General features: G+C 43.4%; 1 protein-coding gene across 1 annotated transcript in view; it reads left to right on the forward strand.

The window, feature by feature from the left end:
- The window catches only part of tex2l (testis expressed 2, like), a 464,619-nt gene that overhangs the window by 426,088 nt on the left and 12,638 nt on the right, over positions 1-25,893 (forward strand). Inside the window, exons 3-7 of the mRNA XM_048609254.1 lie at positions 1-174; positions 1,186-1,424; positions 12,271-12,417; positions 15,614-15,713; positions 21,390-21,522. The exon at positions 1-174 is cut by the window's left edge and continues 163 nt beyond it. Coding sequence (XP_048465211.1) covers positions 1-174; positions 1,186-1,424; positions 12,271-12,417; positions 15,614-15,713; positions 21,390-21,522 — 793 coding nt within the window. The remainder of the gene's footprint in view (positions 175-1,185; positions 1,425-12,270; positions 12,418-15,613; positions 15,714-21,389; positions 21,523-25,893) is intronic.

A 25,893-nucleotide genomic window follows, 5' to 3' on the forward strand; every position in this document is an offset into this window, starting at 1 on the left:
GCACACTGACACCAGAGGATCTCCTCAGACATCATGCAGAAAGTGGGGAAAATACACTCTTCCTCTTTGGAAGGACAGGAAGGGAGAAAGAAGAATGGTTCAGATATTTCCTGCTGGCTTCCAGGATGCAGTCAGAGGACAAGAAGAGCCTCAGCAGAGATGGTGGGAAAGCTGGTAATAAACCTCATGTTGCTGTCCTTTGAGCAGTAACAAGAATTCCTGGTTCAACTACTTTGCAGTTCTGGGACCCCTCACCTTAACAACCTGTGAAAGAGCGCACTGTTGATTGATTAGAATGTTACCTGGATGCTAAAAGGGTCTGAGAGATTAGAAGGAGGTTAGAAGGTTAAGGGTTGGTTTGATTATAGTTTGCAAGATGGTAAGCAGATCGCATATTGATTGGGAGAAGCTATCCCTGATAACTGGGGAGTTTAGGACTTGAGGGCAGCGTCTGAAAAGTAGGACACAGAAGTGAAATGAGGAAATATGTCCACATACAAAGGGGAGTAGAAGTTGGGATCTCTCTTCCCTACTATGGAAAGGTGATGGCCTAGTGCTATTACTGCTAGACTATTAATCCAGAGACTCTAGTAATGTTCTGGGGACCTGGGTTCAAATCCTGCCGTGATAAGTGATGGAATTTGAATTCAATAAGTATCTGGAACTAAAAGTCTCATGATATCCATGGAAACCATCGCTGATTGTCAGGAAAAACCCATCAGGTTCACTAATGTCCTTTAGGGAAGAAAGCTGCCTGGTCTGGCCTACAGCAATGTGGTTGACTATTAATGCAGTTAAGGATGGCTAATAAATGCTGATCTGACCAGTGATACCAGCATCCTGTGAATGAATGAAAAAAAATGGCAATTGTGGTTCGATCAATTGTTAATTTTAGAGCTGGCTATTGTTAACTAATGGTTTAAGGGCTTTTGAGCAAAATCTGACATGAGGTCACAGTTCAATCAGTCAGCATGCAGAATTGCGATCTTCCCTGGTCCACAACAAGTAGACCATTTTGTCTTTAGGCAATGCCTAGCTGACTTCAATTAAACATGAATATGAGGAGAAGTGAGTCACACCTTTGCCCCAAATTAAAGTTACACCACAAGACTGCAGTTGGGGGAACTGAGACACTTGAAGTTTAAGGCTTGTATTGCCAATTAAACTTTCCAATCTATTTTACAGGTACTACACAGAATCCCAGCGCTAGCCCATTGGGGAGATTGGCTTACAACGACAGCAGCGGCAGAAGCAGTGCAGAAGATCTCCCGTCCCTTTTCAAAACCAAAGACTTGGCTGGAAACATCAAGCAAAAGATTCAGCTGGAGTACAGCACATACATGGCAAAGTTCACTGTTTCAGACAACTGCAGCCCTTGTCCGAGCCCTGAACATAGTACAACCAACAGCCCAATCAAGGGCCAGGTAAGACAAGGGGGAAATAAATCAAGCAACTGGGTACATGGCCCTGTGGAGATAAATGATCATTATGTTTGTGACGTACACAGAACTTGCATATTAAGTCTGTAGGGTTACAGACAATACCTTTTCTCTGCTGTATCACTGTGATATTGCAGATCTTCTACCACACTAGTCTTTGTCAGAATATTTTATCAAATGGATGATGTGCAGAACAAATCTGCACATTGATTATAAATTCCACTCACCTCCAATTTCTTTATATTCACTGGTGGGATGTGTTTGTCCATGGCTGGGCCAGCATTTTATTACCCATTTGCTAGTTGTCCTTGAGAGGTGGTAGTGAGCTGCCTTCTTGAACTGCTGCAGGCCCTGTGGTTGGAGAGGGAGCTTAAGGATTTTTGACCCAGCAACAGTGAAAGAATGCCAATATCTTTCTATATAAAGGCAAAATACCATGGATGCGGGAAGTCTGAAATAAAAACAGAAAATTGCTGGAGAAACTCAGCAGATCTGGCAGCATCTGTGGAGAGAGAAACAGAGTTGACATATTGAGTCCAGTGGCACTCTTCTTCAGTACTGCAATTTTCTGTTTTTATTTTAGGTCATATTTTTCCAAGTCAGGGTAGTGCGTGGTCTGGAGGGGAACTTGCAGATAGTCTTGTTCCCATGTATCTGCTGCCCTTGTCCTTCTAGATGGAAGATATCATGGGGTAGGAAGGTGCTGCCTGAGGAGCTTTGGTGAATTTCTGCAGTGCATTTTGTAGATAGTACACACTGCTGCTACTGAGCGTCGGTGGTGGAGGGAGTGGATGTTTGTGGATGTAGCGCCAATCAATCGGGCTGCTTTGTCCTGGATGGTGTCAAACTTCTTCTGTTGGAGCTGTACTCATCCAGGCAAGTGGGGAGTATTCCATCACACTCCTCACTTGTACCTTGGACAGGCTGTGGGGAGTCAGGAGGTAAATTATTCTTTGAAGATTCCTTCTTGTGACGTGCTCCTTGTAGCAGTATCTGTGTCTGATCAATGGTAATCCCCAGGGTGTTGATAGTGGAGCAATCAGAGATGGTAATGCCATTGAATGTCAAGGGATGATTGTTATATTTCTCCAGTTGGAAGTGGTCATCGCCTAACACTTTCATGATGTAAATATTACTCAAGACCCAAGAAAATTAGAAGTCGCACAACACCAGGTTATAGCCCAACAGCTTTATTTGAAATCACAAGCTTTTGAAACACTGCTCCTTTCTGTGAAGGCTCGTGATTTCAAATAAACCTGTTGGACTATAATTTGGTGTCATGTGACTCCTGACTTTGTCCAACCCGGTCCAACACCGGCAGTTCCACATCAAGAAAATTAAATAAGCATTTACGGTAATAGTTTAAAATCTTCTAAAGCGTATCCCTCACACCGACATTCATCCCTAGATGTCACCATACCAATGCAATGGGAGTGTTTTTACATTGCTGAGTCAGCCATAACTTTATTACAAATAAACCTTAAGGTATGTTTAGAATATTTGGAAGAAAAACATGCTTTCTATGCTGCATTATGAGAGTATTTATTTATTATTCCTAAGTTTTATAGAAACTGCAGTAGTTCAAGATGACAGTTCACCATCACCTTCTCAACTAGGGACGGGCAATAAATGCTGGCCTAGCCACATCCCACAAGTTAGTATAAATTAACTGTGTGAGAGATTACAGTAACAGGGAAAACCTGCTTTTGTCTCTCCCTTGATCCTATTCTGATCACCAGAAGAATGTCTTGCATTTACTCTATTCCTCTATTTTCCTTTCCTCTGTGGAAAGGTGCCTCATTTTCAAGCAGACCCTCTCAAAACAAAGTGTTGAACTTTAAGCCTACCCCTGTTTTGGGATCAGGAGAGATGGAATCTGAACTGTGCCCACCTCCAACCTGATGCCATCTGGTGGATTTTGTTTTTATTCATTCCTGGGATGAGGGCATCACTGGTTAGCCCAGCATTTATTGCCCAGGGGTCTGTTAAGAATCAACCACGTCTGGAGTCACGTAGGCCAGACAGGGTAAAGACAGCAGTTTCCTTCCCTAAAGGACATTAGTAAACAAGATGGGTTTTTCTTTTTGACAATCAACAGTGGATTTGTGGTCATCATTGGACTCTTAATTCCAGATTTTTTTTTTATTGAATTCAAATCTCACCATCTGCCATTGGCAGGATTTGAACCCAGGTCCCTAGAACATTACCAGGGTCTCCAGAGTAACATGTTCAAGAGGCAGACTGCCCTCTCCTAGGAAACATGTTGGCTGGTGATTGTTTAATGAGACCATTGCCTTCAGATTTAACCTTTTGTAGAGGTTTGAAGTTAATGGGTTGGATTTCCCAAGTTTCAGGAAACCAGACAGCCAAAGGGAGGCTAAAAGACACATCTGGGGAGAAGGAAAGTGTTTTACCAGTACTGCTTGTGGCCTTGGAGAACCAAGAGTGTCTCCTTCCAGCTCTTGCCCCACAAGCCTGCTTTCCTGCTCAGACTGAACAGTCTCATATCAAGCTCTACCACATCCCCAACTAAATAAAGATCCCTTCACACAGGCATCACTATCTGGGCTTTAATCTCTAGAATTTCCTCTAGGAATCTCTCCATTTCTCTCTCTCCTCCTTTGCATTGTGTTAAAAGACATTTCTTTGCCCAGCTCTACTGTCTACCTTCTTTGGTCTAATGCCAATTTGTTCAATTCTATGAAGCAGTTTGAAATGTTGTTGTCCGCTGCAGCTATAATTGTAACCCTTTTATTGCTCTTGTTATAGAATGATGTATTGACTGGTTCACAATCCGACACGTCACAGTATGAATGCTTCCATGGTCTCCTGGCACCCTAACACAAGCCAGTGAGTGCGATAGTCTTTGTGCCAACATGGTGAGGGAGACATTATGGGTTCCTGTAATCTAAACGAGAGGAGACCATGTAACAATAAAGGCCCTGAGTTTGTTTAGAAGCTGAGACAGTGCCTTCCAAACCAAGACCACTTCCATCTAGAAGGACAAGGGCAGCAGATACATGGGAACACCACCACCTGCAAGTTCCCCTCCAAGCCACTCATGATCCTGACTTTGGAAATATATCATCATTCCTTCACTGTCGCTGGGTCAGACTCCTTCCCCAACAGCATTGGGGGGTGGTTAACCTACAGCAGGAGGACTGCAGGCCTTCCAGAAGGCAGCTCACCATCACCTTCTCAAGGGCAACTAGGGACGGGCAATAAATGCTGGCCAGCCAGCGACACCCACATGCCATGAGTAAGGCTTAAAAAAATGCAGTTGGGCATTTCCCAGGCCACGGAGCTGAGTTCCAGTCTCCAATGACTGGGACTATCTGGAATGGGATCAGATGCTGGACTGTACTCTCACCAAAAAGAATCACCTTGCTCAAACATCAATGATCAATGTGGTTTGACATTGGATCCTCTGTGTAGTTATCTGTCACTCCAATGCTTGGGGTACCAGACTATGAAAGCTAATAATGACAGTATTAGTCTTTTCTTGCTAAGACTACTGCAGGTTGCTAGGTTTTTGGGTTATTGCCTAGCAACCCACTAGGAAATAATAATAAAGCACTCTGAAGCAAGTTCAAGTGAAGTGATTGTAGTAAAACCAGTAACGAGAACTATATTTAGCTCTAAGCATACGAGGGTTAAGGATCTACCATTCCCCAAACATAGCAGATTAGTGAGGCAGATCTTTTTAATATAGTGCACATCCAGGACAGTATGGAGATAGGAGGAGACATAAACCATTTTGTCTCTTGAAATACCATTTGCTCCACATTCCTTAATAGCTTTGGTTATCTATCAGTCTCAGTTTTATCATTAACAATTGAACCATCATCAACTGCAGATAGCTGAGTGACACTTAAGAGTATAGAACAGTTCCTAATCCTTACAGGAATGTCTCTTTTTCCCTCCAGAGTTTTGCTTTGCTTCCTTTGTAGATGGACTGTTTCTAGCTTGGATCAGGTGGTTCTTCATTTTTGGAACCACAGCAGTGCAGATATGAAGGGGAGACAGCTAATGACAGTGACCCACCCTAGGATCTTCAGTCATTGGGAAATAGGTGAGGGCAAGGAAATAAACCATTCTGGCAGGATCCCAGATCAACTGATCCAGTGTTAGCTGTGAAACAGTGAACGAGGCAACAGGTTGTGCACAGACTGCAATTAGAATATTCGACAGCAGACAGAAAGCTTTGACCAAGCATATTCATCCAGATATTGAACTAATACAAGGTTGTAGGCCTCCTATTTTTTATTATTTTATTAATTATCGAATCGACAGGTAGAGATTGTACCATTTCAAACTTGGAGAAGGACAGTGAATCTGCTAAGGGACAGGAAGTAAGATGAGACTTGGCCAGGAGCTGTACAGAGTGGAATTGCTGATCAACATAAGCAACTTGGCTTCAGAGCAGCCATTTTCATTTCAATTGGATTCAATTTGGCAGATCAGCGAAGGATGACGTTGCTCTGCTGAAGCAGCCAAGCAGCACCAGTGAAACTTAAGTCGCATTATAACAGACAGGGGGATTCGGTATCGATAAGCTAAAACACAAGTGGGCCAAGGGATGCATGCAGACTCCCTCAAGGCAGGTTACAGGAGGGAATAAAAGAATTGTAGGGAACGTTTGTTCTGCAATCTGCTTATTCTTGAGTTCACTGCTGATGGACAGGTCCAACCTACAGAACTGCAAACCCCATCTCAGTGGCGCAAAGAGACTGGTCCCAGATCCACCGCAATCACAAGACGGATCTGATCTTGGAATCCACACAAGCTGTCCCCTCAAGGAATTCTGAATTGTGACATCGTGCAGACATGGAATAGCCTGGAACTAAGGATAGTAATGGTTGAGGCTCCAATTTCTCTCCACATAGCTGACCAGGAATCTTTTAGCACCTGCCATTGAGGAATATTGGAAGGATTCATAAATTGATGCCCAACCTGTCTGCCCACATTTCCTTGGCCACCAATGTTGGACGTGAAACGTGTCTCAGAGGCAGGGTCATTACCCATTCTGCCACAAGACTTTAACCAAATAACCAGGATATTAAATGATGGGGTATAAAACTGAGGGTGTGATACCCTGATCCACCTTAAACTCTATGTTCAGTTCTGAACAGCAACAACTTGTATTTTTGCAACAAAATATCTCAAGATCATTCACAGTAGCCAATAGCTAACATCAAGCTATGGATGAAAATTCTATTGTTAAACAGGTGGAGAGATAAATAAGTTTTGGGAGGGAATCCCAAAGCCAATGGCCAAGTCAATGGAGAACATTAGCAAATCTAGGGTGTGCAATGTTGTGTGTGACTGAGAGAGAAATAAGACTGTACTGGCCTGTGGTAATGTCTATGGTGTGAGTAAAAGATTGGGGTTCACTTCACCATGCAGACATCTAGATTACTAGTAAGGTACAACCAATAAGGTTTAACCAACTGAAGCATCACTCAGAGACTGGGACAAAGGGCAGCTCAGATCATGAAAAAGATCATGAACGGTTCAACCACACCCCCATCCCAAACCATATTAATTTTAAAACCCAGTGAACCAATTACAGCTTTGTATGCAACTCCTCTCAAAATCGAAATATCAGACAAAGGTAAGGGATTGTAGCTAAGTTGCAGAATTGCTGATAAATGCTACCTTCATCTCTGAGTGAAAAATAACTTTCCTGCTGAATTTTGTTTGACTTGTTCAATGCATGTTTCCAATTTGTCAACCTATTCATCCAATTCTACAGATTCCCTAATAACATTAATATTGAAATACAAACTGTTCCCATTCACATTTAGCGCAGAGAGACATTCAAATTTTATCTAGGGACGTGAGCACGATTTAAAAGTGTAGTTAATTTAGTGTCAATTAAACCTCATCGTGCAATCTATGTAAAAAAAAAATTGTGCAATGCAAAATGAATGATTAAAGAGCTTCTAGTGTGAAGCATTTGTAAATGTCCATTTTGAACTCATGTGGATAAAAATTCTGATTCCCAACTTACACTTTCTTGCCAAGTTATTAATAAGGATTCAGCTGTGCTTTTAATTTCTCCTCATCTGACAAATCGCTACAGCTGTAATAGTACTATAGCTGTAATATATCTCCCTGGAGCAGAAAGAGCAGGTGTGGTCTAGCAAAGATTTCAGAACTGTCCTGCAACTGTCCCAATCAGATATACGGTTCTCCTTAGCTGTAAGAATTTACATGATTATTCAGAAGTGTTGAATACATAATTGCTGTAATTAAAAAGTATACATTGTGTAGGAGGACAATGATGTACTTTTGATTGTCGTTGAATACAATAATGGGTCAACGAGATGATCTCGTTATTGTCCTCCACAGTAAAGTGATTGAGTGCAAAACATATTCAGGTCTTTGTGGCTGACAAGATCAAGTTAGAAAGCAAACCTATTTTATAAGCTGAACAGCAATGCTTGAAATGCCATTGTATGTCAGAGCAGGTAATGCGCTATTTGGTGCAGGTAGAAACGCTTACCTGAAGCCTCCCGTCCTCCCTTACATGCAGCCACTGAAGTAAGGTAGGGAGGCATAGAGGGCTGCCCATCAGATCTACACAGTGACAATAAAGTCACATAAAACACTATTCTTGAGCTTATGCCCCTCTTCTGAATTCTCAGTAGCTCACCACTCAGATAGGAGGAGTCAGTAGTGTCATGGTAATATCACTGGACTAGTAAGTACCGAAGCTCAAACTAATGCTCCTGAAATCTAACTTCAATTAATAAGTCTGGGGTTGAAAGCCAGTCTCAGTAAAGGTGATCGTGACAACTATTGTTGATTGCTGGAAAAACGCAACTCATTTCCTGATGTCCTTTAGGAAAAGAAGTCTTTCCTAACCTGGCCTATATATGACTCCAGACCCACGGCAATGTGTTTAACTCTTAACTGCCCTCTGAAATGGCCCAGCGAGCCACTCAGCTCATGGCCAATTAAGAATCGACAGTAAATGTTGGACATGCCAAGGACCTCCGCATCCCAATAAAGATTTTAAAAATCACTGAGTGTGGTTTGGCATGTTCCTTTAGCCTTGTTAGACATATTTTTCTGAACAGAGAATGATCATTGCAGAAAGAAACTCGAGCTCGATTCATGAATTGTTTCGGTTGAATTATTGTATTACATTCCCGGTTGTTTGAACTGAGTTCTAGCTCCAATTGTGAACGTGAGGCCGTGGAGGACTGCAGTCGCACTACAGGAAACTGGCTGAGCCATTGAGCATCCATCTATCACTATCACAGGCACAGGAACAAGAGCAGATATGAAATAGATGGGTTTTTTTTAATATGACAGCAACAGAGAAGGACCTGCCCTTATGAAGTTGCTCATTTAACCTGGCAATGGAGCGGCTGTTTAGTTTTGCCTTTTTGAAAGCTAATAGCAACCGGGAAAACCTTTTGCTATCTTCATCTCCAGGGTCCATTGGCTATGACAGCCTTGAGTGGTGGTCAAGATGATGCCTGCTCTTGACGTTCAATCCATCCATCTTTCCAAATGGAAGATACTTTTCAAATGCCTCTGTGCTTATACGGCACCCCACAATGGGTTTAATTTGACAAGTGAACAATATGATAAACAGTATTTGTTAAGCCCTGTGGTAGATGGAAAAGAGAGACAATTGGTGCACACTGACTCTATCTCTGGAGTTTGGTTATCTGCATGATGCGTTTCCAATATCTTCCGTTTTGGATAAATTATTTCATTCACTTCCCGATGGAAAATGGGCCACAGCCTGAGGATGCCTGCATTTGGGTTGCCTGTCAGAATCCAAAAAGTTATTGATGGTATTTATGACCATCATATAAGGCCTAATCTGGTGGGGGGAGAGCAGCTGTTTGTGTAAAGATAATGATTCCGTTATGAAAGTGTACACTGAGTATTTGACCACAGGAAGAAAGCCATGCACGTTAATGCTTGCTGACCTTCACAGTTCAATAATTTTATAGATATCAGTCATGTCCCACTGTGGTGGTAGAAAGACAGATGGCTGTTTGCTAATAGAATAAGGCTAATGACTCCCTCAGACCAAACTGGCTGAAAGCAGCTTGAATCTCAGCAGAGGATATATTTTGGATGCTTACGTAATGATACTGATTTTACTGTCAACTCGGCTGCAGACTGACCAACATCTCCCAAATTTCTGCGGTCTGCTACATTTTACACAGTGAGGTCAACAAAAGGATATTTCCCGAAGTAGCAGAATTAAGGTGAATGGACTGTGGACAGGGAATGACAGGACAAATAAAATTACACAGTACAAGACCAATAAGGACCCAACCCTTATGAAGAAACTCATTTATACTGGACAAAGCTGAACATTTTCAGATCTCTGCTCCTATGATGCTGCTTGGCCTGCTGTGTTCATCCAGCCCTGCACCTTGTTGTCTCTCATTTTCAGATGTGCCTTTAGAAACTTTGAACAAGACTTTCATCCTGTTTATTTAGGCTGAAGAAGGTGGTAGCAGGCCAGAATCATTTTTAGAACCATCATCTGAAACTAGCTTGATGCAATTACTAGGTACATACCTCAATTCGAGCAACCAGTGCCTTTGCTGAAAGTAGCAGAAACCTCATTAAAATATTTAAAGCAGGATTCTAAACATGCATTTTGGCTCCAATTGTAATTTTAATCTTCTGCTGGGTATCGCTGTGAACCCATCTGATGTCATTACAGGACAGATCATATCCCAGACTGAAATCTGGCTTGATAGATCACATTTTGTGTCTTTTTTTTGTTTTAAGTGAGGTGATTTCTCACTGAAACTTAAGCATGCAATGTTACAGATGGTTTTTAATAGTAAAACAGAAGTTTATTTGCAAAAGAGTTGAAGATAAAATAGAATAAATCAAACTATATAATGTGCCTTTAAAGATTTCAAAAAACATGGTAAAAATATAATCCCTTGAATCCCAAAAACATTCTTTTACAGATGCCTTAATCATGACTTTACACATCACAAAAGCACTCCTTTACAGTATTCACAGCAAACAGAATCTCCTTCTTCATCACCTTTTATGGCTTAATTTAACTGTAACTTCTACTCCCAGTCTGGAGAATTTGATAGCCTCTTCCTGGAGCCTTCATTGACTTAAGCTTAAACTTTCTCAACTTCAAATAATCCCTTCAAGGTTTTACCCAAACATTTCTGGTTTGGAACTATCACTAAACTCCTTAATCTGGCGGTTATCTACTTTTTAGCAAATCTAAACTATATTCTCCCTTTCTGAGGAGCAACTGCGTTATACATCAATCTTCTGCTCAGAGCCCTGTAGAACTTTCCAAAACTGAAATTAAAACTGAATGGTTTCTCTCCACGCCTCAGATACTTTTCCCTTAGCTTAAAAAATCACAAGCCCAGTGTCTCCTGTCAGGAAGCCTAATGTACTATACCATGTATTTTGTTCACTCGTAAACTGTCCTAATGTGAACAAAAACTGTACCCATATCAAACTTTTTTTTTAAAAAAAGCACCATGGCTGCAGAACTACAAGTTAATCATTAAACCCATCCAGACACACAGAAAACTCCACAAGTTCAGCATTCAAAAATGCAACAGGCAGCATAGTGGCATGGTGGTTAGCACTGCTGCCTCACAGCACCAGGGATCTGGGTTCGATTCAACCCTTGGGTGACTGTCTGTGTGGAGTTTGCACATTCTCCCTGTGTCTGCATGGGTTTCCTCCAGGTGCTCTGGTTTCCTCCCACAGAACAAAAATGTGCAGCTTAGAGTGGGTTGGCCATGAGCAATTGTCTATAGTGTTGAGGGGGAGATGCAGGCTAGGGTGGATTAGCCAGGGGAAATGTAGGGTTACAGGGATCGGGTAGTGGGGTGGGTTTGGGTGAGATGCACTTTGGAGGGTCAGTGTGGATTGAATGGCCTGCACCCATACTGTAGGGATTCTATGATTCTTCTATTCTAAATTCAAACTCGAATCACGGATTGAGTGGCTAAGCCCATGCACAACTCCCCACCACTGTCCAATGCACTGATGATCAAAGATCACCCTTTATGATTTCCCAAGAAGTTTATGCAATCTCCTGAAGGCAGATATGAAACCAGTTTCTATGGTCTCCTTCCATGCTGTGATCTTTCTGAGCTTCCACGAGTGGCACAATCTGAAGCCCAAAAGAGAAGGCTTGATTCCCCAGCTGACTCACAAGCCAGTCACAAATTGATCTCCCTTGTTAGGCTCCTTCTTGCACCAGTTTGTGCCTGGCAGGCAAGAGGGGCACAAGACTTTTCCCCGCGTTTAATATTGCAGCCAGTTCCCAACTACATAATGAGGACACGGTTGGCTCATTTAAACAAGGGTCTTGCCAGCTTTGTGAGGGTGTAGCATGCTATTTAATACAGCAGCGAGCAGGATCAGAACAAAGACTTGAAATAGGAACAGAAAGCTCTAGAGGAATTCAGCAATTCCAGCATGATATTTGGAGAGAGAAACATTTAATCTTTCAAGTTCTTCAGAACTGAAGAGAAGTGGAAATGTAATGGGTTTTACACCGTTGAAATATTGAGGAGCAGCTATTCAGAACGTAGAGCAGAGTCTTCAGCTCTAACTTACCAACACCTCGTGGCTAGTTTCTGTTGGAGTGGTGGGTTAAAATTCCCTCCTCGGTTTTAACTGAGTGTGTGCCAGTCCTTCTTTTGTGATAAGCCAGACATAATGGGCAAGTCACTCTAAATATTATAAGCAACTTGCAATGTCTTCATTATTCTACTGTTATTAGTGGATCCTGTAACAAATCCTATTTGCCAAGCTCCTGTTTGACTCCAGTGTCTTCTCTCTTGTCTCTCAGATGCCTGGTGAAGCCCGAGTCAATGCAGAGCCCCAACTGTCCTGGATAAATGCATTGATTGGGAGAATCTTCTGGGACTTCCTACGGGAAAAGTACTGGGCAGATCAAGTTGCTCGGAAAGTTCAGAAGAAGTTAAGCAAGATCAGGGTGAGCGCGATGGATGTTCAGAATTGTTTGATTCCTGTAAAATGAGTCAGTGAAGGATATTGCAGGCAGATGGACAATGACAGACAGGAAAAGACCCGTTCTCACACAACGGCAATGCACTGTCAAACGCAGTTTAGACAGTCCCCAGCCCCAGGCAGTAAGCATTTTCCTGCGCGAGCTAAAGAAAGCGAGGACAATGATTGCTGTATCATTGGAACTCCCTCACTATATGTACTGTGGATGAGGGAAATATGGACTTAGAAGTCATTTCACTCAAAGACAAATGGCTTACCAATGCTCACTGCTACATTATCAGGACTTATATAGTTAGTGGTAGGGCCCGGGGGAGTTTTACTGAACAGAAAGATCTAGGAGTCCCGGTACATAGTTCCTTGAAATTTGAGTCGCAGGTAGACAGGGTGGTGAAGAAGTGGCTCACTTGCCTTCATCGGTCAGAGCATTGAATATAGGAGTTGGGATGTCATGTTATGGCGGTACAAGACAGTGGTAAGGCCACATTTGGAGTACTGTGTACAATTCTGGTCGCTCTGCTCTAGGAAAGATGTTATTAAACTGAGAAGGGTGCAAAAAGGATTTACAAGGATGTTGCTGGGACTGGAAGGTTTGAGTTATAAAGAGAGGCTGGAAAGGTTGGGGCCATTTTTCCCTGGGACATAGGAGGCTGAGGGATAACCTTTATAGAGGTTTATGAATTCATGAAGGACATCGATAGGGTGAATAGCTAAGATCTTTATGCCAGGGTAGGGGAGTCCAGTAGGGAAGGCGTAGGCTTAAGGTGAGAAGGGAAAGATTTAAAAGGGACCTGAGGGGTAACTTTTTCACACAGATGGTGGCGCATATATAGAACAAGCTACCAGAGGAAGTGACAGAGGAAGGTACAATTGCAACATTTAAGAGACATTTGGACAGGTACATGGATAGGAAAGATTTTCAGGCATATAGGCCAAATCCAAGCCAAATGGGACTAGTTCAGTTTAGGAAACCTGGTCAGCATGGATGAGTTGGGCCGAAGGGTCTGATTCTGTGCTATATGACTGTGTAACCCTAATGGTTACAGACACCACATTCCCTGAGAAAACCCAAAGAAAAACATCCCACTGAGGATTAAGACTTTCAGACAAAATAACAGGAAAGAATGAAAGAAACCCTGAGTGTAATCTGAAACTCTTCAATACGTGATCAGATTCCAAATGCTGTACCGCTTGGTAAATAAGTCAACACACACAGCGTACTATTTCTCACTCAATAAACTTGCAATGATTCTCTCACATCATGAATGAAGACTCTTATCCTGCTTCAGCCATGATAAATGGAATGACTTCTGTCTGTCATGACACCTGTCGCTTTCTGAAAACTAGTTGTAAATAAATAACTGACACATGGGACCGATTTCAAAGGTGACATTTTGTTTGGGGTTCAGATTAGAGTCAAAAACTTCTGACATCCCACTCTGCAGCTTAATGCTTCATTTGCTGCCTTCACTCAGACTCCTGTTGAGTAATGATCCCTTGATATCCAGTGTTCGTGTGCAGTGCAGTCATTACCTCCAGCCTGGCTACTTACATGGGGCAACCTGGTGGCTCAGTGGTTAGCACTTCTGCCTCACAGCACCAGGGACCCAGGTTCGATTCCAGCCTTGGGGAAATGTCTGTGTGGAGTTTGCACATTGTCCCCGTGTTTGCGTGGGTTTCCTCCGGGTGCTCCAGTTTCCTCCCACAGTCCAAAGATGTGCAGGCTAGGTGGATTGGCTGTGCTAAATTACCCATAGTCCTCAGGTATGTGCTGGCTATCTGAATTAGTCATGGGAAAAATGCATTGTTACAGGGATAGGGTAGGCGCCTGGGTGGGATGCTGTTCCAAGGGGCAGTTTGGGCTTGATGGGCTGAGTGGCCATGCACCCAAACTGTAGGGATTCTATGATACAGACAAATTGCATGCAAAGTGATTCCAGTGACAAAGTGTCCACCTTGCTCAGTATATTCAAAGGCTCTGCCATCCCTGGTTGATTTATTTTTGAGCTTGGATGGGGATAGGTGATATTCATTGTCTTTGAGTCATAGACTCATATAGCATAGAAACCTTCTGTCCAACCAGTCCATGCTGACCATAATCCCAAACTCAATTAGTCCCATCTTCCTGCACTTGGCCCATATCCCTCCAAACATTTCTTATTCATGCACTTATCCAAATGTCTTTTAAATGTTGCGACTGTACTCACATCCACTACTTCTGAGGTTGTACAGGACATTGGTGAGGTCTCATCTAGAGTATTGTGTTCAGCTCTGGTCACCCTGTTATAGGCAGGATGTTATTTAACTGGAGAGGGTTCAGAAAAGATTTACCAGGCTGTTGCAGGGAATGGAGGGTTTAAGCTATAAGGAGAGACTGGAGAAGCTGGGCTTTTTTGGTTGGAAGATAGGAGGTTGAGGGGTGTCATTACAGAGGTTTATAAAATCATGAGGGGTATAGATAAGGTGAATGGCAGGTGTCTTTCCCCCAGGATGGGAAATTTCAAGAATGGGGGGCATTTTTTTTAAAGATGAGAGGAGAAAGATTTTAAAAAGACATGAGGGGCAACCTTTTTACACACAGTGGTTCATGTGTGGAATCCTCTGCCATAGTACCGTACTCTGAAAATGTGGTGTAGAGCTGTGATTGTAATTTCTATTCCTGTGTTCACTTGAGTTGTCACTTTAGCCCAGGGCAGCTTCTCATTCTCATCCTTGTTTTCAAATCCCTCAATGATCCCCTCAACCCCATCCCTGTAACTTCCTCCAGCCCTACACCCTTCTAAAGTATTTGTTATCTTCCAAATCTTAGTCAATTGTGCATTGACCAGTTCCTTGATCACATCTGTGGCAAACATGCCTTCAGCTGCCTCAGTCCTAAACTTCCCCACCACACTCTCCTTTTAAGCTACTCTTTCAGACCTCCCTCTTTGATCAAGTTTTCACTTGTCCTAACACCTTCTGAAGTGACTCGATGTTAAATTTTGTCTTATGATGCAATAAGAATGGCTTCATACATTTTACAACATTAAAATCACAATAAGAATGCAAGTTGTTGTTGATGATAAATGAAGACCTTAGATGATCACAGACTAGTCCATCAATTATATTCGATGTTATTTAAAGAAGGCCGCAAGTTAATATTTTGACTTTATGTCTGACATTAGCTGCCATATTTCATGAATGAGCTGACCCTCACAGAGTTGGACATGGGGACGCTGCTACCTGTGGTCACCCACTCTTCAAGTCCATCTGTCAACCAAAAAGGTGAGTAGGTTCAAACTGCTCATAGTTTCCAAGCAGGTAACAAGGACTGTCATTAGGGTATAGGAACAGGAGGAGGCCATTCAGCATGTGTAGCCTGCTTTTCCGTTGTAGATCACGTCTGATTATCTTTCAATGCCATATTCCCAATCTCCCATCATGTCATGAATAGCCAGAAATCCATCAAACGCTGTTTTGCATTTAATAGCTCAGAACGGGTGCAGAATTTAGCCCAGAAAGCTAATGTAACACTGGCCTCGCTATCTAGAGGACTTGGGTGTAAGGTCACAGAAGTTATTCTGCAGTTATTCCAAACTCTGCTTAGACCCCAAGTGGATGAAAGTGAGTCATTCACCTGTCACTGAGCTGTGTTGGGAAAGCTGAAAGTGAGGGCTGAATCAAACAGTTTTGGGTATATTGTTTGCTTCCTAGTGCTTAAAGAATGCCAAGTGGACTGAATTTGGGGAAATAGAATCGATGCAAAATGTGCAGGTTCTCTTACTGTTGTGGTTCATGGTGTAGAGATGGGAATTAACAGGATGCAGATGAGCCTCTGAGATATGCAGTAACCTCAGTAGTCATGTGAGAGATACTCTGCTAGAAGGTTAGGACTGAGGTATCTCTTTAATGTTAATGTGGATCTTTCTCGGTAACTGTAACACTGTTTCCTGCACTCTGCTCTGTTACCCTCATGCACATGTATATACGATCTGCCTGTATAGCATGTAAGGCAACACTTTTCACTGTACCTCAGTACATGTGACAGTAATAAATCAATCTGCTGCATGATCGTCGTCATGGTGTTAATGAATACTGCTTAAAGAAACAACCTGAGATGTTGCCTGTGCCTATCTGAACAGACAAACCCATACCAAAGCAGATAGATCTGTAAAATGAGGAGGTTTATAAGGCATGTTGTTTCTTGTATATTTGTAGACCACAGGTATCCATCTCATCACACCAAATCCCTGCTGTCTCCTGAGGTTCACAATCACCCCTGAATAAGAGTGGAGTTGAATCTAACAATTCCCACTATAGTTTATTGGATAACTGACCTTCTGTAACCTGATGCCCAACTGATTGGACAGTTAAATTGACTGTGCTATTTTGCAGCAAAGTTGGGTGTAGTGTAGATGCCTTCAACCTGGCTCTTTTTCATAATTCATTTACGGGATGAGGGTGTCGCTAGCTAGCCCGGCATTTATTGCCCCATCCCTAATTGCCCCGAGGGCAGTTAAGAGTCAACCACATTGCTGTGGGTCTGGATTCATATGTAGGCCAGACCAGGTATGGATGGCATTAGTGAACCAAATGGGGTTTTCCAACAATCAACAATGGATTCATGGTCATCATTAGACTCTTAATCCCGGATTTTTGTTGAATTCAAATTCTACCATCTGCCATGGCAAGCCCCAGAGCATTACCTGGGTCTGGATTAACAGTCCAGTGTTAATACCACTAGGCCATCACCTTCCCTCCCTTCATCTCATTCTTATATTAAAAATATTAAACAAAAATATTTCCTGATGTTTCTCACAACTCGCATTCCCACCAGGAAATATTCCAATTAGTCCCCACATCCAAATTCATCAATATAGATTGTGATATAGATTAAGGGAAGGGATGGCCTATTGCTATTATCGCTAGACTATTAATCCAGGGACCCAGATAATGCTCTAGGAACCCAGGTTTGAATCCTGCCATGGCAGATGGTGAAATTTGAATTCAATAAAACAAAAAAAAATCTGGAATCTACCTGACAATGTGGAAAATTGCCCAGATAGATCCTGTACATAAAAAGCAGGACAAATCCAACCCGGCCAATTAGCCTCATCAGTCTACCATCAACCATCAGTAAAGTGATGGAAGGTGTCAGTAACAGCGCTATCAAGCAGCACCTGCTCAGCAATAACCTGCTCAGTGACGCCCAGTTTGGGTTCCGCCAGGGCCTCTCAGCTCCTGATTTCATTACAGCCTTGGTTCAAACATGGACAAAAGAGCTGAATTCCAGAGGTGAGGTGAGAGTGACAGCCCTTGATAGCAAAACTGCATTCGACTGAATGTGGCATCAAGGAGCCCTAGCAAAACTGGAATCAATGGGTATCAGGGCCATCACTCCACTGGTTGGAGTCATACCCAACACATAGGAAGATGGTCGTGGTTGTGGGAGGTCATTCATCTCAGCTCCAGGACATCTCTGCAGGAGTTCCTCAGGGTAGTGTCCTAGGCCCAACCATCTTCAGCTGCTTCATCAGTGACCTTCCCTCCATCATAAGGTCAGAAGTGGGGATGTTCGCTGATGATTGCATAATGTTCAGCACCATTCATGACTCCTCAGATACTGAAGCAGTCCATGTTCACATGCAACAAGATCTGGACAATATCCAGGCTTGGGCTGACAGGTGGCAAGTGACATTTGTGCCATACAAATGCCAGGCTATGACCATCACCAATAAGAGACAATCTAACCACCACCCCTTGACATTCAATGGTGTTACCATCGCTGAATCCCCCTCTATCAACATCCTGGGGGTTACCATTGACCAGAAACTCAACTGGTCTCACCACATGAACACAGTGGCTACAAGAGCAGGCCAGAGATTAGGAATATTCCAGCAAGTAACTTACCTCCTGACTCCTCAAGTCAGGAGTGTGATGGAATACTCCCCACTTGCCTGGATGAGTGTAGCCCCATAACACTCAAGAAGCGTGGCATCATCCAGGACAAAGCAGCCGCTTGATTGGCACTGCATCCTCAAGCTTCCATTATCCCCACCACCGACGCTCACCGATAGCAACAGTGTGTACTATCTACAAGATGCACTGCAGAAATTCACCAAAGATCCTCAGGTAGCATCTTCCAAACCCACAACCACTCCCATCCAGAAGGTCGAGGATAGCAGACATATGGGAACGCCACCCCCGTCAAGTTCCCCTCCAAGCCACTCACCATCCTGACTTGGAAATATATCGCCGTTCCTTCATTATCACTGGTTCCAAATCCTGGAATTCCCTCCCTAATGGCATTGTGGGTCAACCCACAGCAGGTGGACTGCAGCGGTTCAAGAAGGCAGCTCACCACCACCTTCTCAAGGACAATAAATATCAAGGATGGGCAATAAATACTGGCCCAACCAACAATGCCCACATCCCCCAAAATGAATTTTAAAAAAAGCTGGACCCAAGTGCTAATTCTTGTAGGTTCCCACTAATTGCAACCTTCCATATTGACGAGAATCCATGATCCATGCCTGTTAACCGACCCTCAATTAATTGCTAGAATATTCAATCCCATGAATTTTAATTTGTTTACTAACCTCTTCAGTGGCACTTTGTCAAAAGGTTTCTGAAAATCTAAATACGCCACATCTACTGATTTCTTCTTATCAACTTCGCAATTAACATAATTAAAGAACCTACATAAATCCATGTTGACTCTATACAATCAGACTTTTACTTTGTAAATGTCCAGTAGTCTAATCCTTTATAATAGATTCTAGAATGGATTCTCTTTGTGTGAACATGTCATCTACAATGGCATCTTCCACTCAGTGGTGTTGCTGTTGAGAAACAGCTAGAAGTGAATGTAAGAACGGTATAATAAGTTTACATAAACAGATTCTGTTTTCAATGAACACATGTGGGGTTTGCATGTATTCACACAAGTCACTTATCCCCTGAACCCTTTGACATCCTGAGGAATATGACTACCTAGCCCAGAGCATTCCTAAATTGTAAATTATGAGTTGGGTTAACATGCTCAACTTTTCTAAAATGGCATCAGCCTGCAGCTTATTTTCACTTCAGCTGGTTGCATGTTGATTGAGTGTAATCAGGGATGAAAATAGGTTGGTTTTTCTTTGCATTTCCCACATACGCAGTAAGTTGTACTTAACTGAATTAGGCAAAAGATTCATCTGAATCTACAGCTCGGATATGGGGGTCCTTTCCATCTGTGATCTAGTTACACTGAAAAGACCCTCATGCCCCCCAGTGTTTCCTCAGTTTGGTGAATGGTATCTTGGATGGCTTTATCAAATGGTGGAGAATGGAGTGGGGATAAAAAAGCTACAAAGTGACGTGCATGTTATAAACCTGATCAGGAATGGAAAGGGCTTGTGCCCTCATTAGAAGCTAGCTGTCCTGCAGAATAAACTCTTGACTGTGACATTCCCACCAATGCATCAGTGAGCCATGATATATCTCAATTAAAACCTATGGGGTGTGGGGGTAGGGAAGGAGAAGGAGAGGGAAGCAAGGACCACAAGGTTGGGTCCTCTTGCGGTGTAGTTGTAGTGTCTGAACCCCTGGACTGGGAGGTCCTGGTTCAAGTCCCACCTGCTCCAGAAGTGTGTGGTAACATCTCTGAACAGATTGAGTAGAGAAATAGGTTAAATAAAAAAATGTTAAGAACTACAGGGTAGGGAGAGGTAACTCCCAGTCATAATGTCTGAGCTCAGAGGTTGGGTAATTCAAGGTTCCTCTCGTTTCCAAATAAAAACAATCACAGCAAAGTCTTTGATACTATACATTGATGAAACGGTTAGAAGTTGGCAGATAGGGAGGCACTGGTCTTGTCCATGTAGCACAGTGACACCCCCAGAAAACTGTAAAAGAAACATGATGATCGGATAAATTTCAAATCGGCTGTTTCTCCTGTCAATTAGTAAACCTGTCTGATTTTCATTTTCAAGTCAATGGTGTAAAACGTGCAGTGGGAACTTTAAAAAGTCAACAAAACTCTCGTCAACCACATCAACGTGCCCATTGACAAACTGGTGAAGACACATGTTCACCGTAATGTGATTATTTATTCACCCAGAAACAATGGAAGTATCAGTGAGATGTATAATATAATAACAGCTCAACTAACAGTCCTAGATAGGCTTTGCCAAGCACCAGGCCTGTCTGTAGGCTCTAACAATTAGGAGCAGAGAAGACTGAGGGGCATCATGATTGAGGTATGTAAGGTTATGAGGGGCATGGACGGGGTGAATAGAGAGCAGCTGTTCCCCTTAGTTGCGGGGTCAATCATGAGGGGACACAGTTTTCAGGTACAGGGCAGGAGATTCAGAGGGGATTTGGGAAAATAGTTTTTCATTCAGGATGGTGGGAGTCTGGAATGCAGTGCCTGGGAAGGTAGTGGAGGCCGGAAACCTTACAACCTTTAAAAAAATTTTGGATGAGCACTTGAAATGTCATAACATTCAAAGATATGGGACAAGTGCAGGAAATTGGGATTAGCGCACTTTTAGTGGTAGTTATGTCAGTGCAGACTTGATGGGCCGAAGAGCCTTTTCTGCGACGTATGAATCTATGAATTAAAGATTAATCTCCTGGACACCGAGGTGAGTAACTCTGGAAATAAGGCCTAAAACCTTTTTTTTAAATTTCATGTAAATCTTTTAGTTTGCTAGTTGTACAACCTTTGAGAACGGGAGTAGGGTGATGATCCGGTAGTTAATGATACAGGAGGTTCAATGAGTGAGGGGTGTCTTCTCAAAAAAGCCACCAGTGGGGATGAGGGCCATCAGAGGATGTGCTGAAATCTCCAGGAGTACCCCGATCAGTGTTGGCGACGCAAATTCAGGAGGAGATTTGAAGAATCCTTCATGGAGATTCTGCCACGCCAGATGAAATTTGGGTATATGTTTCTTATGTTGCTCTTTCCTTTCACAGGCCTATGGGTGGATTTGGAAATTGAGTACCATGGGGCTTTGCAGATGACACTGGAAACCAAAATGAACCTGTGCAAGTTGGGGAAGGAGTCGATGCCAGAGGGAGCCCGACTGACTGACACGAGAACAGAGCAGTAAGCAGGCTGATGTTTTATACCTGATGTTATCCTGACTAGAAATCTCAACAACTTGGAAGTTAAACTGATATCTGAATGCTTGCAAGCTCAGACGCTTATTTTGATACTAGCCAGTTCTGGTCGCCCAGTTATAGGAGGGATATTATAGGAGGGTTCAGAGCAGATTTACCAGGATGTTGTCAGGTATGGAAGGTTTGAGTTGTAAAGAAAGGATGGATAGTCTGAGTCATTTTTCACTAGAGCGTAGGAGGTTGAGAGGTGACCTTATAGAAATTTATAAAATCATGAAGAATATAGCTAGGGTCAGTGGTAGGTGTCTTTTCCTTAGGATGGGGGATTTCAAGACTAGCGGGCACATTTTTAAGGTGAGAGGAGAGAGATTTAAAAAAGACATGAGAGGCAAATTTTCCTCACATTGGGCAGTTCGCATGTGGAATGAACTTCCTGAGAAAGAGGTGGATGTGGGCACAGTTACAACGTTTAAAAGACATTTGGATAATTACATGAATAAGAAAGGTTTGGAGGGATATGGGCCGGGATCAGGCCGGTGGGATTAGTTTATTTTGGGATTGTGGTCGACATGGACTGGTTGGATCATAGGGTCTGTTTCCAACTCTATATGGAATAGACACTGCAAGTGCTAGAGAATTTCATCGTGTCTGGCAGAAGAGAGCGAAGCCGAGTTAATGTTACAGGTCGATGACCTTTCATCAAAAGTTCTAAAGAAAAATCATTGACGTGAAAATTTATCTCCGTCTCTCTCTGCACAGATCCTGCCAGAGTTGCTGAGTTTCTCCAGTTTTTTATTGCTGATAGGTCATGCCCTACTCATGGGGAGGTAGTGGTCTCACAGTAATGCCACTGGACTAGTAATCCAGAGTTTCAGGCCAATGTTCTGGGGGTATAGGTACAAATCACAACATAGCAGATGGTGAAATTTGAGTTCAGCAAAATAAATTTGAACAAAAGGCTTGTTCAATGGTGACCATGTGTCATAACAACCTATCTAGTTCTCTAGCCTTCCTTTTATTAACTCAATCTATACTTCCCACTGCCATTTCTGAAGAAGGGTCTAGGCCCGAAACGTCAGCCTTCCTGCTCCTTTGATGCTGCTTGGCCTGCTGTGTTCATCTAGCTCTACACCTTGTTATCTAAGGCTTTTTTTTTTGTTAGTTTTTGTATGAACTCCTTGAATAAGGACAACTGAGGATTTCTATTTCTGGTTCACGTCCACTTCTCTCCTGCACACACACTGGAGCACTAATACTTTCTATAAGCTCCTACCATCCACATCCAAGCAAAGTTATCTTCTCCGTCACATGAGTAGGTGTGTCCACACATGATTGCTCCCCCCAAGGCGGTGTAAAGCTGGACACTTCAATGACATCCTGCAAAGTCTTCTACAGTCCCCTCACGACATACCTTCTAGCAGCAATGCTACAAGCACTGGGATCGGACTGTGTAGGACCACTGTGGACAAACCAGCCATGAGATGGGTAGGAAGGCAGGATGTGAGGGTGGTTAGTTGAATTCAGTACGCGATACTGATTAATTTGTTCCATAAGGGTGGTTTGGAGTGGTTGCTTCTGGGATGCAGAGCATGAACCACGCATGAAGCAGATAAAGCTCTTTGTGATCAGTTGGTTGTTCAAATACCGAGTGAACAGTGAACTGGCACAGAATGGGGGTGTCATAGTTGCGATCAGGATAGCAGGCATTCACATGTAGACTGTGATAAACAGTAATCTTAGTGGTTCTGGTACATGTTGACAATGAGATGCAGCACTTACACCAAAAGGATCCCTACAACATATGGAAGCTTTCTATCCTGGTAAAGCAACATCACACACAACCTACTTCTCTCTGATCAAACAGAACATAATGAACTGCCTTATCCTTGTACAAACCTATTGCCTCTCCATTGCAACGTCGGATGCCAGATTACTAGATTTACAGGCTACAAATGCTCCATCATGTTGTGTGGCACTATCACCATGCTAAGTAGACAGACTATGAACAGAGCTGGCAGCTCAAGACTGGGTATCAATGAAGCACGGTGGGACATCAACAGCAGCAGAATTGTACTCCAGCACAATCTGTAACCCCGTGGCCTGGCATATCCCCCACTCAACCATTACCATCCAGCCGGGGGATCAACCCTGGTTCAATGGAGAGTGCAGGAGGGCATACCAGGAGCAGCACCAGGCATACCTGAAGATGAGGTATCCAGCTGGGAAGCCAACAAACAACATAAGCAGCAAGTGGTAGGCAGAGCCAAGCGATCCCATAACCAACGGATCAGATCTAAGCTCTGCAGTCCTGCCACATCCAGCCGTGAATGGTGGTGGACAATTAAACAACTCACTGGAGGAGGCGGCTCCACAAATATCCTCATCCTCAATGATGGAAGAGCCCAGCACATCAGTGTAAAAGTTAAGGCTGAAGCTTTCGCAGCAACTTTCAGCCAGAAGTGCCGAGTGGATGATCTGTCACGGCCTCCTCCAGTGGTCCCCGGCATCACAGATACCAGTCTTCAGCCAATTCGATTCACTCCACGTGATATGAAGAAACAGTTGGAGACACTGGATACTGCAAAGGCTACGGGCCCTGACAACATTACGGCAATAGTACTGAAGACTTGTGCTCCAGAACTTGCCGCTCCCTTAGCCAAGCTGTTCCAGTACAGTTACAACCCTGGTATCTACCTGACAATGTGGAAAATTGCCCAGGCATGTCCTGTACATAAAAAGCAGGACAAAGCCAACCCGGCCAGTTAACCCCATCAGCCTACTGTTGATCATCAGTAAAGTGATGGAAGGTGTCATCAACAGTGCTATCAAGCAGCGCCTGCTCAGCAATAACCTGCTCAGTGACACCCAGGGCCACTCAGCTCCTGACCTCATTACAGCCTTGGTTCAAACATGGACAAAAGAGCTGAATTCCAGAGGTGAAGTGAGAGTGACAGCCCTTGGCATCAAGGCAGCATTCGACCGAATGTGGCATCAAGAAGTCCTCACAAAACTGGAATTAATGGATATTGGGGGAAAACTGTCCATTGGTTGGAGTAATACCTGGCACATAGGAAGATGGCTGTGTTGATCGGAAGTCAGTCATCTCAACTTGAGGACATCTCTGCAGGAGTTCCTCAGGGTAGTGTCCTAGGCCCAACCATCTTCAGCTGCTTCATCAATGACCTTTCTTCCATGTTTGCCAATGATTGCACAATGCTCAGCACCATTTCTGACTCCTCAGACACTGAAACAATCCAAGTTCAATTGCAACAAGATCTGGTCAACATCCAGGCTTTGGCTGAGAAGTGACAAATAACATTTGCGCCACAGAAATGCAGAACGATGAATATCTCCAGCAAGGGACAACCTAATAACCCCTGAATCCCCACTATCAACATCATGGGGATTACCATTGACCAGAAACTCAAGTGGACTCACCACATAAACACAGTGGCTTCAAGAGCAGGTCAGAGGTTAGGAATCCTGCAGCAAGTAACTCATGTCTTGACTCAATGAAGTCTGTCCATCATCAAGGCACAAGTTAGGAATGTGATGGAATACTCCCCACTTGCCTGGATGAAGACACCATCCAGGACAAAGCAGCCTATTTGATTGGCATCACATCCATAAACATCCTCTCCATCCACCACTGATGCTCAGTAGCAGCAGTTTATACTGCCTACAAGAAGCACTGTAAAAATTCACCAAAAATCCTTGGTTAGTACCTTCCAAACCCACGACCACTTCCATCTTTAAGGACAAGGGCAGCAGATACATGGGAACGCCACCACTTGCACATTCCCCTCCAAGCGACACACCATCCTGACTTAGAAATATATCGCTGTAGCTTCACTGTCGCTGGGTCAAAATCCCTAAGGGCATTGTTGGCCTGCTACAGCATGTGGACTGCAGCGGTTCAAGAAGGCAGCTCATCACCACCTTCGTGAGGGCAACTAGGGACGGGCAATAAATTCTGGCCCAGCCAGCAACGCTCACGTCCCATGAGTGAATAAAAAAGTCTGCAAGGATCCCAATACAAGGAGATTCTGAGCAATAGGCAGCTATTGGCAATGCTGCGCTCGCTTTGTTCTCATGCTGCAGGTCAGGTTCCAACACGTGGCATCATTCCACGCGCGCCTCCTTTCATAAAGCACAAATTTACTGCTCCCGGCTTATGGGGTGGTCGGAGAAATCCCTGTGGTGGATCCTAGGTGGACAAAAGCTTCTACTGACAGTCCTTCAGCCCCTGTGAACAGCCTGTCCTCCTCTCTATGTCAACGATGAATGAGGAAAAGATCCATTTTGCAATTGCTATTTATACCCAGAGATAACAAGGTGTAGAGCTGGATGAACACAG

This window comes from Rhincodon typus, chromosome 21, assembly GCF_021869965.1.
Source record: "Rhincodon typus isolate 14 chromosome 21, sRhiTyp1.1, whole genome shotgun sequence".
In the NCBI taxonomy this organism is placed as follows: Eukaryota; Metazoa; Chordata; class Chondrichthyes; order Orectolobiformes; family Rhincodontidae; genus Rhincodon; species Rhincodon typus.